This window comes from Hypanus sabinus, chromosome 17, assembly GCF_030144855.1.
Source record: "Hypanus sabinus isolate sHypSab1 chromosome 17, sHypSab1.hap1, whole genome shotgun sequence".
Classification (NCBI taxonomy): Eukaryota; Metazoa; Chordata; class Chondrichthyes; order Myliobatiformes; family Dasyatidae; genus Hypanus; species Hypanus sabinus.
In genome coordinates, this window is record NC_082722.1 from 12,365,001 (window position 1) to 12,381,011 (window position 16,011).

At 43.1% G+C, this 16,011-nt stretch overlaps 1 protein-coding gene across 3 annotated transcripts in view; it reads right to left on the minus strand.

Annotated features, from left to right (window-relative positions):
• The window catches only part of ogfod1 (2-oxoglutarate and iron-dependent oxygenase domain containing 1), an 80,138-nt gene extending 70,693 nt beyond the window's left edge, over positions 1-9,445 (minus strand). The window contains exons 1-3 of one of the 3 annotated variants that reach the window (XM_059992550.1): positions 9,227-9,366; positions 6,351-6,499; positions 5,481-5,527 (exon numbers count right to left, since the gene is read on the minus strand). Coding sequence is in view for 2 of the 3 variants with exons in the window: in XM_059992548.1 (XP_059848531.1) it covers positions 5,481-5,527; positions 6,351-6,499; positions 9,187-9,337 (347 nt within the window). In the remaining variant the exon portion in view is untranslated. Of the gene's footprint in view, positions 1-5,480; positions 5,528-6,350; positions 6,500-9,186 lie in introns of all 3 variants that reach the window. The other 2 variants (XM_059992548.1, XM_059992549.1) reach the window with 2 other exon arrangements.
• Positions 9,446-16,011: the final 6,566 nt, after the last annotated feature.

The window sequence follows — 16,011 nt, forward strand, 5'->3', positions numbered from 1 at the left end:
TCTAAATCATTGATATACAGCATAAAAAGAAGTCCCAATACTGACCCTTTCAGAACACAACCAGTAACTGACCGTCAACCGGAAAAAGGTCCTTTTATTCCCACTCTCTGCCTCCAACCAATCAGCCAATGCTCTAACCATGGTAGTAACTTGCCTGTAATACCATGGGCTCTTAACTTGGTGTGGTACCTTATCAAAGGCCTTCTGAAAGTCCAAATATACAACATCCACTACATCCCTTTTATCTCCTCAAAGAAATCCACTAGGTGTTTCATGCTGACTTTGTCCTATTTTGTCCTCTATCACCAAGTGCTTTATAACCTCATCCTCAACAACTGACTCCATCATCTTCCCAACCACTGAGGTCAAGCTAACTGGTCTATAATTTCCTTTCTGCTGCTTTCCTCCTTTCTCGAAGAGTGGAGCGACATTTGCAGTTTTCCAGCCAGAATCCAATGATTTTTGAAAGATCATTAATAATCCCTCTACAATCTCTACCACTACCTCTTTCAGAACCCTAGTGTGCAGTTCAACTGGTCCTGGCAACTTATGTACACTTAATTCTTTCAGCTTTTTGAGCACCTTCTCCCTTGTAATAGTAACTTTTCTTCCCTCACACCCTTCAACATCTGGCACACTGCTGGTGTCTTCCACAGTGAAGACCGATGACTCACAACTCATTTAGTTCATCTGTCATCCGTGTACCCTGTTATTATTGCTCTGGCCTCATTTTCTAGCGGTCCCATTTCCACTCTCATCTCTCCTTTATTTTTTTTTACATATTAAAAAAGCTTTTGCTATCTACATTGATAGTGTTCGCTAGCTTGCTTTCATACCTCATCTTTTCGCTCTGAATGATTCTATTAGTTGCTGTCTTGTAGGTTTTTAAAAGCTTCCCAATCCTCTGTTTTTCTATTAATTTTTGCTTTGACTTCCCTTGTTAGACACAGTTCTACTATTTTGCCTGCACCTTCCTCATTATTCCCAGAAACTCACACCACTGCCACTCTGCTGTCATCCCAGCCAGCATCTCCTTCCAATTTACTTTGACCAAATCCTCTCTCATATCACTGTAATTTCCTTTACTACATTGAAATTCTGCTATGCCAGACTTTACTCTCTCCCCAAGTTTCAAGCTGAACTCAATCATATTGTGACACTAAGGTTCTTTTACTTAAGCTCTGCAATGACTTTGGTTCATTACGTAACACCTAATCCAGTATACCTGATCCCCTAGTACACTCAATGGCAAACTGCTCTAAAAAGCAACCTCGTACGTGTTCAACAAACTCACTCACTTGAAATCCATTACCAACCCAATTTTCCCAATCAACCTGCATGTTGAAATCTCCCATGACTATCATAACATTGCCCTTTTGACACATGTATTCTATTTCCCGTTGCAATCTGTGGTCTACATTCCAGCTACTGTTGGGAGGCCTGGACATAACTGGCACAGGGTCCTTTCAGCATTTCAGTATCTTAACTTAAACCACAAAGAATAAACACGTTAGTATCTCCCTAGAGTGAGGGGTTTAGACGGGATGGAAAGTTTCTTGACACAATATGTAGGTAAACCTACAAGAGGAGAGGCTGTACTTGATCTGGTATTGGGAAATGAACCTGGTCAGGTGTCAGGTCTCTCAGTGGGAGAGCATTTTGGAGATGGTGATCACAATTCTATCTTTCCCATAGTACTGGAGAGGAATAGGAAGACAAGTTAGGAAAGCGTTTAATTGGAGTAAGGGGAAATATGAAGATATCAGACAGGAACTTGGAAACATAGAAAACATACAGCACAATACAGGCCCTTTGGCCCACAAAGCTGTGCCAAACATGTCCCTACCTTGGAACTACCTATGCTTTAGCCATAGCTCTCTATTCTTCTAAGCTCCATGTAGCCATCCAGGAGTCTCTTAAAAGACCCTATCGCTTCCGCCTCCACCACTGCCAGCAGCAGCCCATTCCACGCACTCACCACTCTCTACGTAAAAAACTTATCCCTGACATCTCTTCTGTACCTAGTTCCAAGCATCTTAAAATTATGCCCTCTCGTGCTAACCATTTCAGCCCTGGGGAGAAGCCTCTGACTATCCACAAGATCAATGCCTCTCATTATCTTGTACAAGCATAAATTGGGAACAGATGCTCTCAGGGAAATGTATGGCAGAAAAGTTCAGGGGATATTTGTGTGGCGTTCTGCATAGGTATGTTCCAATGAGTCAGGGAAAGGATGGTAAGAGTACAGGAACCGTGGTGAACAAAGGCTGTTGAAAATCTAGTCAAGAAGAAAATAAAAGCTTACCAAAGGTTCAAAAAACTAGTTAATGATAAAGATCTAGAAGATTATAAGGCTAGCAGGAAGGAGCTTAAGAATGAAAATAGAAGAGCCAGAAGGGGCCTTGAGAAGGCCTTGGCAAGCAGAATTAAGGAAAATCCCAAGGCATTCTACAAGTATGTGAAGAGCAAGTGAATAAAACTTGAGAGAAAAGGATCACTCAAATGTGACAGGGGAAATGTTTTTATGGAACCAGAGGAGATAGCAGAGATGCGTAATGAAAACTTTGCTTCAGTATTCACTATGGAAAAGGGTCTTGGCGATTGCAGGGATGACTTACAGCGGACTGATAAGCTTGAGAATATAGACATTAAGAAAGAGGATGTGCTGGAGATTTTGGAAAGCATCAAGTTGGATAAGTCTCTGGGACCGGATGAGATGTAGCCCAGGCTACTGTAGGAGGTGAGGGAGATTACTGAGCCTCTGGCAACGATATTTGCATCATAAATGAGGACAGGAGAGGTTTCGGTGGATTGAAAGGTTGCGGATGTCGTTCCCTTATTCAAGAAAGGGAGAAGGGATGGCCCAGGAAATTATAGTCCAGTGAGTCTTACTTCAGTGGTTGGTTAAGTTGATAGAGAAGATCGTGCGAGGCAGGATTTATGAACATTTGGAGAGGCATAATATGATTAGCAATAGTCAGCATGGCTTTGTCAAAGCCAGGTCGTGACTTACATGCCTGATTGAATGTTTTGAGGATGCAACCAAACACATTGGTGAAGGCAGAGCCATAGATGTACTTTATATGGATTTTAGCAAGACATTTGATAATGTACCCCATGTGAGGCTTATTGAGAAAGTAAGGAGACATGGGATCTAAGGGGACACTGCTTTGTGGATCCAGAACTGGCTTGCCCAGAGTGGTTGTAGAAGGGTCATATTCTGCATGGAAGCCGGTGACCAGTGGTGTGCCTCAGGGATCTGTTCTGGGACAACTACTCTTCGTGATTTTTATAAATGACCTGGATGAGGAAGTGGAGGAATGGCTTAGTAAATTTGCTGATGACACAAAGATTGGGGGTGTTGTGGATAGTGTGGAAGGCTGTCAGAGGTTACAGTGGGACATTGATAGAATGCAAAACTGGGCTGAGAAGTGGCAAATGGAGTTCAACCCAGATAAGTGTGAAGTGGTTCATTTTTGTAGGTCAAATATGATGACAGAATGGCAAGATTCTTGGCAGTGTGGAGGATCAGAGGGATCTTGGGGTCCGAGTCCTGAGGTTGACTCTGTGGCTAAGAAGGCATACAATGCACTGGCCTTCATCAAACGTGGGAGTGAGTTTAAGAGCCAATAGGTAATGTTGCAGCTATATAGTAAGATTGGATAGGTATATGGACAGGAAAGGAATGGAGGGTTATGGGCTGAGTGCGGGCCAGTGGGACTAGGTGATAGTAAGCATTTGGCACGGACGAGAAGGGCTGAGATGGCCTTTTTCCGTGCTGTAATTGTTATATGGTTATATAGGACCCTGGTCAGACTCCACTTGGAGTAAGTACTGTGCTCAGTTCTGGTCACCTCACTACAGGAAGGACGTGGAAACCATAGAAAGGGTGCAGAGAAGACTTACAAAGATGTTGCATGGATTCTCCTTGGAGCGATGGAGGATGAGAGGTGACCTGATCGAGGTGTACAAGATAATGAGAGGCATTGATCGTGTGGGTAGAGGCTTTTTCCCAGAGCTGAAATGGCTAGCACAAGAGGGCATAGTTTTAAGATGCTTGGAAGTAGGTACAGAGGAGACATCTGGGCTAAGTTTTTTTTTAACGCAGAGTCATGAGTGCATGAAATGGGCTGCCGGCAGCGGCAGCAGAATCGATAGGTTATTTTATGAGACTCCTGGATGGATACATGGAGCTTAGAAAAATACAGGGCTATGCGTAATCCTAGGTCGTTCTAAAGTAAGAACATGTTTGGCACAGCTTTGTGGGCCGAAGGGCCTGTATTGTGCTGTACGTTTTCTATGTTTCCATGTTTCTATCTTCAGACCCTATGTCACATCTTTCTACTGATTTGATGCCATTCTTTACCAGCAGAGCCATGCCACCCCTCTGCCTACCTTCTGATCCCTCCAATACATGTAACCTTGTACATTCAGCTTCCAACTACAATCATCCTTCAGCCACAATTAAGTGATGCCCACAATATCATACCTGACAATCTGTAATAGTGTAACAAGATTATTTCTTATACTCCATGCATTGAGATATAACACCTTTGAGTACTGCATTTGCTACCCATTTTGATTCTGTATGCCTAATCCACTAATACTCACCTTGTTGGCTGTAGTTTTGTCCTTTCATCTGCCTGCCCTTCCTGACAATCAGACTGCAGGCTACCTCTGCGTGTTACCTTCCATCCTACCCAGAGGACCTTCACCCAGTTCCCACCCGACAGTGTAAATTAGTGTAAACCCTGCCCAACAGCTCTAACCAATCTGCCTGTGAGAATATTAGACTCCTCAAGTTCAGTGCAACTCGTCACTTTTGAACTGGTCATACCTCCCACAGAAGAGATCCCAATGATCGAACCTGAAACCCTGCTCCCTGTACCAGCTACTCAGCCAAACATTAATCTGCCATATCATCTTGTTTCTACACTCAGTGGCACTCAGCACAGGCAGCAATCCAGAAATTACTACCCTGGAGGTCCTGCTTCTCAGCTTTCTACCTGGGTCTCTAAAATCTCTTTTCATGACCACTTTGCTTTTCCTTCATATGTCAATGGTACCAATATGTACCAAGACATCTGACAGGTAAGATCTGTGAATGTACTGTTGACTATGAGAGATGGTATGACACAAATTGTGGTAGTGCCAGCAGTAGGAATGAGGTAAACACTAAAGAATATGGCAAAACTCTAATAATTGGTATCTGATTGATCAAAACTCCCAATAGTAGGGCATCTGTCTCACTGGGGCATTTCTTTCTACATTCCCTTCAAATACATTGTAGTCTCATTTTTCTATATTTCTCCAAATGCACCAAGGACCTATTTCCACTGCTATCTTTAAACTTCACTATTTTTCCTTTTGATTCTCTGGGCCCCATTTCCTACACTCCTTTTCTAGAATTTGTTGAAAATCTCAATGAATTGTACTTGGGGCTCCACAAGGGGATAAGCTGTTGGTTCACAGCAACTTACCTCAGTGCTGAGATATGGTACTCTGCCCTTCTCCCGAGATCATCTGACTAACAAGAAACAAAACATTATATTAATGTACATATTAATAAAGAATCAGTTTTAACTATAAGTGTATCACTAGAACTGTCCCGTTAATGGCTACATTTACCTCCATCAAATTGTTAGTTCTAAATATTTATCTGGAATATTGTTCTATTAGCTGAGTCAGAAAAGCTATATTCAGAAATGCATCTCATCGCTTCAATTAACAGTTACTTAAGGCTAAACGACATGAAGACTGACTGTGCTTTAATGCTCTCATGCTTTAAGCTTTGAAAAAACCAATAAAAACTTCTCAATATTATTTTTTTAATGTTCTCAACCTGCTATCTCTATCAAGAAACTAAAAATGCCAGCAACCACTGTAATTGTAAAGTATATGACCTGTCCCCACATCATGACAAATTACACACTTCATCTTATGTTTCAGTTTCTGCTCATTACTTCAGCTGGTATCATTTCACAACTTTGAACAAGATTTTTTTCCTGACAGTATGACAGTGACACTATAAAAGTGGTCATTCGGCTGCAAAGTCTTTTGTATATGAAAATTAATTAATAACAACAATAACAAGTGTCTTTTGTACAATGGTTGCCTTGTGTACATAATGTGACTAGTCCATTTGCTAATGAAAGAACCTCGCAATCTACACCATTCTTAAGTATCTGCTGCACCATGACACCCAAGTCATGAAATCAGCAGGTAGCTCCTCAGCACTATTTCATTCCTGTACACACAGCAAAATGCCTTGATCTTTTGATGTATCAATTTCATTTTGTTCTTTCTACAAGCAACCTTACCATTTTCTCCCTGCAAAAACTGCTTCTCACCTGCTTAAATTTATAGAGATCATTGGATTTTTCATGAAAGTTTAGTTGCAGAAGTTCATTTTGAAGCCCTGTCAGGTATGACTGACTCTGGATAAAATCAGGTACCACACAGTGTGTAAATGGCTGAGCACTAACCAGCAGACCGCGCTCTGTAAAGGAAGGCATAAAGGCAGAGATAAATATCTTGTCAAGAAGCAACCAGCCTGCAAAAAATTAGACACAAGCATGTTACTCTATCAATTGACATGCTTTGCAAAAATAAAAAGGAAAATAAGTAATCGCCACCTCTTACAGAATTCAAGGAAAAATATTTGTAGCCCATCACAAGTACCAATAAGTAATACTCGTTCCAATTACACTGCCTGGTGTATACTTGAACTCCTCCTCGTTGTGAGCTAAGCTCTCCATTTAGCTATGAATATTTGAACATACAAGATGTACAGATCACTGTCTGTACTCCACATCAATTTCAATCAATACATGTTAATATTGGTCCCCCATGACTGTTTCAAGCACCACAAAATCATTTAACGGCTGATATTTTACATAGTGCCAATTTCCTTGACTTACAATTTCCTTTGGTTCTTCTAACACACAAACACCTACCAATCTGAGTGTGAGCAAATGAGTTCTGCACACTCCACCTGTCAGAAAATTCCAAATATTCCAAGGTGAAGAAGTTCTTTGTTATCTCAGCTCTGAATGTCTGATTCCATTTTGGAACTGTAATCCAAGCTCTGGACACTGACTCAAAGGAAAGACCAACTCCTCATTCCGAAACATCTTTTTTCCCTTAAGAGATCAACACGTTACTTCCATCTGAGGTAAAATAAACTCTGGATTTAAGTCAGAAACTAAAGATTATATGCCTTATAGCTCAACATCTCCAACTGGTAACACTGTGTAATTGTGAAAGCACCATCAGCCTCTAAAAAACAAAAATCGTCTGCCTTTCTAATTTATTTAGTATAGTGGATATACTCGTATTGCTGCATGATACATGCCTTAACCCACACAGACTACACTGCTATTTAGGACTACAAATCTCAAGTCTTTCAACAATGTTATCCCTCAGTCCTCTAAAACCAGGACCAAGAATAGACTAGGCTCTGCCTTAGTCTATTCTTACAACAAAACATTGATACCAGCATTAATCTGATGAAAGTTCCCTCAATTAAAAGTGTATCCTTCTGTAGCTGAATAGAATCTGAATCAGTTTTTTTTTTAAATCACAAGAATTTGCTTTGCCACAGCAATAAATTGTAGACATAATTATAAATACAAAAATAATTAGCACAAAAACAGTAAAATAAGGTAGTGTTCATGAATTCATGCACTGTTCAGAAACCTGATAGCAAAGGGGAAGATATGTGCCTAAATCAATGAATGTGGGGCCTCAGGATCCTGTACCTCATCCCCAATGCTGGCAGTGAGGAGGTTTGGTCTCAATCCTGACGATTCCTAATGTTAGATGCTGTCTAGTTGAGGTACTTTATATTGAAGATGGCATCTATGTTGTGGAGATTGTACCCATGATGGAACTGACTGGGTCTATAGCCCTCTGAAGTCCCTTGCAATCCTATGCATTTTGCAAGTACTGTATTTGCTGAATCTCCTCAAATACATAACAGAGCCTCCAGCACACCTTTTTCATGATTGCATCAGTGTGTTGGGCCCAGGATAGATTCTCCGGAGGAAGTTCAACAAAGCTGGAAGTCCTTGTATTGAATTCCCTAAAGATTAGCCTGCAGATCCAATCAGTAATAGGGAAGGCAAATGCGATGTTCGCACTCAGTTTGAGAGAACTAAAATACAAAGGCAAGGATGCAATGCTGAGTCACTGGTCAGACCACCTTTTGAGTATTGCGAGCCCCATAGCTAAGAAAGCTGGTACTGAAGAGAGTCCAGAGAGAAGGTTCATAAGAAAGATCCCAGGAACAAAAAGGTTAGTATACAAGCATTTGATGATTCAGGATCTGCACTACTAGAGTTTAGAGGAATGAGAGCATCTCACTGAAACTTACTGAATATTGCAATGCCTAGATTGACTAGAGGTGGAGAGAATGTCTCCAATAATAGGACAGTATAGGACCAGAGGGCACAGCCACAGAATACAACTTTAGAACTCAAGAGGATGTTCAGCCAGAGTTGGCAGTGGAAGTCATCAATACCCGAGACTACAAGAATTACTTCATTTGATCATACAAGATTCTTTGATAAACACAAAAGATTCTACAGATGCTGGAGGAACTCATCAAGTCAGGCAACATCCATGGAGTGGAATAGATGCTGCTTGACCTGCTAAAATTCATTAGATCACAAGAAGCTTTAGAATTTGAAACTAGTGGGAGAAGTATCAAAATAAACGACTAAACACGAGGAAATCTGCAGATGCTGGAAATTCAAACAACACACACAAAATGCTGGTAGAACACAGCAGGCTTGGCAGCATCTATAGGGAAAAGCGCTGTCGACGTTTCGGGGTCCTGACGAAGGGTCTCGGCTCGAAACTTTCTCAAAATAAACGACTGGTTGTTTAGAATTGGAATAATTTATTACGCAGAGTATAATAAATCTTTCGAATTCTCTATCCCAAAAAAAAATCAGGCAGGAATAAACTATCAGCCAGCTGTTTCATCCTGACATTGTTGGTGGAAGTCTCACCTCGGGAGGGTTGTGTCTTTAATTTCTCGTGTCGTTTAAAAAATGTATTCCTCGGCAATAAAGCGTCAGCCCTGACTAGGTGAACACATATTTGAATGCCATTGCAATATGGTTCTCTGTGCAGTTTGAGAGTTGCAGCTCGAACTTTGGGGCCTTTTGCCCTTCCCCTCACCGTGTGAATATTCGAGCCCCCGGCTCCAGGCCTTACTCACTCGCTCCTTCGTTTCCAGCAATAAGCGATTGAATTCTGCATCCTCCAGCTTCAGCTGCCTCTTTTTTCGACCCCCATTCTCAGAGTCAACCCGAAGCCTCTTTGAGTTCATGCCAATCTGAAAACAATTCAAATCCTTATTAACTCCGGCTCTTGTTTTTCTCTTAACTACATTACCCGATATCACCCGTATTGCCGCAGGTCCGTCACTTCCTGAAGAGCGCCACTTAAAAACCAAGATACTGTTGCAGTCATTGGAATTGCGCTCCCCCTGCGGCGCCCCTACTGGGAGAATCTGAATCAGGTTTCTTATCAATAATGCTCGAAGGATCCCAGCATCTTTTCTGTTTCCAGCATCTGAAGATTTTCTCTTGTTTGTGATGAAATATCGATTCTAAATTTCCCTTCATCGATGACCTGTTGAGTTTCCCCAGCATTTTGTGTATGTTGTTCAAGATTTCCAGCATCTACAGAACCTCTTGTATCTCAGGTTTATTATCACTGGCGTATGCAACGTTTAATTTATTGTTTTGATGCAGTAAACATACAAATATTATGAATTACAAAACAAATAAATAGTGGGAAAGTGATGGGAAATCATGGATGCATGAAGTATTCGGAAATCTAATGGTGGAGAAGCTGTACCTAAATTGTTGCGTTAAGCCTTCATGATCTTCTACCTCCTCTCAGACGGCAGGAAGAAGAAGAAAGCTTGTCAATTGGTGCGATGCAATAGTGCCTACGCCGAAGTAGTAAATAGAATGAAAGAACCATTCTGAGAAAAAATGTGCACAATAATTGAATTGTGCTCATGGAATTCTGCCATGGAATTTAACTCAAACATATGAAGTTAATCTAACGTTAATTTGTACCTTTGAAACCTTGGACCTTTGAAGTAATACATTTTGAGAAGTTAAATCAAGCAGAAGTGCTCTTGAGGAGTATTGTAGAACATAGCAATCTAAAGGTACAGGTGCATCGTTCTCTGAAAGTGGTGATACAGGTGGAGAAGTTGGCGAAGATCATGTTTGCCTTTATTGGACAAGGAATTATACTGGTGAAGGTGCAGAAAAGATTCAGAGAGATGTTGCAGAAACCAAGGGCTTCAGTTGTAAGTACAGTGAACAGACAGGCCGGGATGATTTCCTTGGAGCAAAGGAAGTCATAAGCTTCTTAATAGGAATTATAATATTATAAGGGGCAAAGATAACTGGGATAGTGACAGTTATTTTCCCTGTGGCAGGAGAATCTAAATATAGAGGGTATGGTATATGTTTAAAATGAGGGGCAAAGATATAAACAGGACCTAAGATGCATCACCCACCACTTTCTCACATAGTGGCTGGTATACTGAATGAGGTACCAGAGGAAATGGTAAAGACGTATACAATTACAAACTTTATACATTTGAGAAAGTTCTCACATAAAAAAGGCTCATGGGGATATAGCTGAATGCAAGCAAGTGGGACTAACTCAGGAAGACAAATCAGTCTTACATCACAGAAACTCCCAAATGGGTTGGACATTATTAGCACTCACCATTCAGTATCAGTAACTCTGTTATGCATTTTGCAATTTTTATGTGTCTATTTAGTTCCCCCCCCCCAATTATCTTCATTAATATATCAACATGGTGGCTTAATAACAAATAGCATCATAGAATCACCTGGATAATTCTGTTTTTGTTATTTACAAATATCCCTATTTCTTTGTCCCATATTCTCTATACCTTAATACTAACATATTTTCTCATTTTCTCAATTCTGATCAAAGGTTTGCAGTGTGAAACATTAGCTCTGTTTCTCTTTTTGTAAATATTTCCTAGCCCACTGGGTCTTTCCAGTCAATGGAATAATTTACTTCTTAGAATTCACCCAAGTACAATTAAATGTATATTTAATCCAACATCAATCTAAGTACTTTCTATAGGGTGGAATACATAAGTATACATAACACCCCTGAGGATATGCAAACATAGATTTTATACTTATCCAGAGAAAGATCACTCATTATATTAGAGACTTCAGGTTAGAAGGTCTAACGTGCTATATATATTGTGTTTTTTTTCTTTTGTTCCTGAGCACTACCTTTTTGAATGTTCACAAATGTTTAGTATATAAGCCCATAAGACATAGGCTATTTGGGCCATCATGTTTGCTCCATCATTCAATTATGGCTGATCCTTTCTTCACCTCCTCAGCCTCACTCCCCGGCCCTCTCCCCATAATCTTTGATGCTATGTTCACTCAAGAACCTAACTACCTTTGCCTTAAATATTCCCAGTGACCTGGCCTCCACAGCTGCCAGTGGTAATAAATTCCACAAATTTACTACACTCTGGCAAAAGAAACTTCTTCACATCTGTTTTAAATGGATGCTCCTCTATCCTGAGGCTGTACCATCTTGTACCATACTTGGGGAATCAGGTATTCTTTCCACATCTACCCTGTCTAGGTCCTTCAACATTCAAAAGGTTTCAATGAGATTTCCCCTCATCTTTCTGAATTCAGGTGAGTACAGACCCAGTGCCATCAAAAGTTCCTCATATGATAATCCTTTCATTCTCGGAATCATCCTTGAACCTCTGAATCTCCTCTAAACCTTCTTCAATGCCAGCATATCTTTTCTTACATGAGGAGCCCAAAACTGTTCACAAGGTGAGGCCTCACAGTGCCTTATAAAGCCTCAACATCACATCCCTGCTCTTGTTTTTATAGACCTCGTGAAATTAATGCTAACATTGCAATTGCCTTCCTCACCAACAGCTCAACCTACAAGTTAACCTTCAGGGTGTTCTGCACAAGGACTCCCAAGTCCCGTGGCATCTCAGATTTCTCCCCTTTTAGAAAATAGTCTGCATATATATTTCTACTTCCAAAGTGCATGACCGTGCATTTTCCATCATTGTATTTCATTTGTCACTCTCTTGCCCATTTTCCTAATCTGTCTGTGTCCTTCTGTCACCCTGTACAGACATGGCTCAAGTGCAGAATGGGAGACACTGATGCGGGTTGATATTTCACAGACTTTAATGCGAACAATGTTGAAAGGGAAAAAATAAGTAAATGCTAGGCCAAAACAGGGCCGTTGACTAAAACACTCAAATGGAAAACGAAGCCTACACTATGGATGAAAAGAACAACTAAGAATAAAATGAATACCACTAGTCTTCAGAGTCAGTTGACTAGACAGTCCAAGTTCTCAGGTAAGCTGCAATGTAGATAACGAAGTGTAGCTATGACCAAGTCTCAACAACTACTGTGATGGAATGAATGGAGTTAAATACAATGAAATAATTGCAATGAAATAATTATTAGTTGACGCATGCATATTCACGAGCGCAATTGCCGAATCTGATGCACCGTCGAATCTGTGGTTGTGACACCACCTGCAGTCTATCTGTTTCTTCAACACTACCTGCCATTCCATCAATCTTTGTATTATCTGCAAATTTGGCATCAGAGCCATCTCTTCCATCATCTGCCATCGATATGCCGCATAAAAAAAGATGGTCCCAACACCAGCCCTTGCGGAACACCACTAGTCACAACTAGCCAACCAGAAAAGGGTCATTTTATTCCCACTCGCTGCCCTCTACCTATCTGCCAATGCTCTAACCATGTCAGAAACTTTCCTGTAATATCACAGAAAAAGAAACAGAAAACATAGCACACCTACAGCGCATGTACTTAGTTAGAAAGTACCTAAGGTTACCCATAGCTCTCTATTTTTCTAAGCTCCATGTACCTATCCAGGAATCTCTTAAAAGACCCTATTGTATCTGCTTCCACCACCATCGCTGGTATCCATTCCACGCATTCAGTGCTCTCTGTGTAAAAAGCTTACCCCTGACATTTCCTCTGTACCAACTTCCAAACACTTTAGAACTGTGCTCTCTCATGTTAGCCATTTCAGCCCTGGGAAAAAGCCACTGACTATGCACACAATCAATGCTTCTCATCATCTTATACACCTCTATCAGTTCGCGTTTTATCCTCCACCGCTCCAAGGAGAAAAGGCCGAGTTCATTCACTCTATTCTCATGGCATGCTCCCCAATCCAGACAACATCCTTGTAAATCTCCTCTGCATCTTTTCTATAGTTTCCTCATCCTTCCTGTAGTGAGGCAACCAGATCTGAGCACAGTACTCCACATGGGGCCTGACCAGGGTCCTATATAGCTGTAACAATACCTCTTGCCTCTTAAACTCAATCCCACAGTTGATGAAAGCCAATGCACCATATATCTTCTTAACCATAGAGTCAACCTGCACAACAGCTTTGAGAGTCCTATGGACTCGGACCCAAAGATCAATTTGATCCTCCGCACTGCCAGTAGACCTACCAAAAATACTATATTCTGCCATCAGATTTAACCTACTGAAATGAACCACCAATTCAGTTTTGCATCCTATCAATGTCCCACTGTAACTTCTGACAGTCCTCTACATAGAACATAAAATAGTACAGCACAGTACAGGCCTTTCGACCCACAATGTTCTGCCGACCCTTAAACCCTGTCTCCAATATAACCCCCTGTGGTGACCCACTTCCCAGCACACTCGAATCGGCTCACAAAGTGGCGCGCGCTGGCATTGAGGCCGGTCCCAAAAAGGGCACCAGGCTTTCTTCACCAGCAAGGAGAAAAGCGGGACGGGACTGGGAGGGCGGGATCAGGAAGGCTTTAAAGCGAGTCCGCAAAGTTTGAATAAACCCCTTTTGCAACTGCAGCTCACCGACTATGTGTCGTTATTTCAGCGCTGTGTGTAGCACACCGCTACAATTGGTGACCCCGACAGCCCAAACGATATTTGGATTGGAGATGAACGACACCGCATCTGTTCATGCAGTTTCATTAAAACTGCCAAGCTTCTGGACGCTGCAACCTCACCTATGGTTCCAGCAAGCAGAAGCCCAATTCCACATTCGGCAGATAACCTCGGATGTCACACGTTACTACTACGTGGTGAGCTCCCTCGACCAGGAGACAGCGGCCCAGGTTGAGGCGTTCATACAGTCGCTCCCAGAGGACAGCAAGTACACAGAATTCAAAGCCCTACTCATAAGAACTTTCAGACTCTCACGGCATGAGCGAGCTGCCCGCTTACTGCACCTGGATGGTTTGGGAGACAGACTGCCATTGGCTTTGATGAACGAGATGCTGTCCCTGGCCGGAGGACACAAGCCCTGCCTCATGTTTGAGCAGGGATTCCTGGAGCAGCTGCCCGAGGACATACACCTGCTGCTGTCCAGTGAGGATTTCAGCAACCCCCAGAAGGTGGCGGTCCAGGCAGATGTGCTGTGGAAAGCCAAGAAGGAGAGTGGGGCGTCGGTCGCATAGATCACCAGGCCACGCTCCCAGCAGCAGACCAGACCAGGCCTGGCTGCAGAGCCTACTAACCCCAGAGGCAGGGGTGAGGAGACCAACGAACAATGGTGATTCTACCACCAGTGGTGGGGCGCAGAAGCCTGCCATTGTAGCCCGCGCTGCAAGTTCCCGGGAAACGCCAGGGCCATCAGCCGCTGATGGCTACAGTGGCTGGCCATCGGGATAGCCTCCTGTATGTCTGGGACAAGCAGTCGTGATGCCGCTTTTTGGTTGACACCAGAGCCGAGATCAGTGTCTTACCTCTGATGAGTTACGACACCCACAACAGAGAACCAGGTCCCACCCTGAGGGCCGTGAACGGCAGCACAGTAAGGACCTACGGCACCCGTATGGTGTGGCTACAGTTCAGCTCCAGCTGGTTCACATAGGACTTCACACTGGCTGCCATAGTCCAACCGCTCCTGGGGGCGGATTTTTTGTGGGCTCACAGCCTACTGGTTGATCTGCAAGGGAAGAGACTGGTCCACGCCGAGACCTTTCAAACGTTCTCCCTAGGTGAAGCCCAGTTGCCGGCCCCACACCTAGACTCCATCACCCTGTCCAACAATGACTTCACCAGAGTGTTGGCGGATTTCCCATCGGTCACGGCAGCCATGCCCAGACATGGCATACAGCACCACATCCCAACACCAGGACCATCCCTCCATGTCCGTGCTCGAAGGCTTCCCCCAGACAAGCTCCGACTGGTGAAGGAGGAGTTCAGGAGGATGGAGGAATTGGGGATCATACGGCAGTCCGACAGCCCATGGGCCTCCCCCCTGCACAAAGCAACAGGGGGCTGGAAACCATGCGGTGACCATGCAGGCTGAACGAGACTACAACACCGGACCGCTACCCTGTGCCGCACATTCAGGACTTTGCAGCACACCTGCACGGTGCACAGATCTTCTCCAAGGTAGACCTCGTCCAGGGATAACATCAAATCCCGATGCATCCGGACGACGTCCCCAAAATGGCACTCATCACCCCGTTCAACCTTTTCGAGTTCCTCCGCATGCCGTTCGGCCTAAAGAAAGCTGCACAGACGTTCCAGCGGTTAATGGATGCGGTGGGACGCGACCTGGACTTCACTTTCATCTATTTGGATGATGTCCTCATCGCCAGCAGTAGTCGTCAGGAGCATCTGTCTCACCTCCGTCAACTCTACGCCCAACTGAGTGAATACGGCCTAACAATCAACCCGGCCAAATGCCAGTTCAGGCTCAACACCATCGACTTCCTGGGCCACAGGATTACTAAAGACGGGGCAACCCCTCTGCCTGCCAAGGTAGATGCGGTCCGCCATTTCCCCCAACCCAACACAATCAAAGGCCTTCAGGAATTCATGGGTATGGTGAATTTCTAACACCACTTCCTCCTCTCAGCAGCCCGAATCATGTTCACCCTGATGTCGGGTA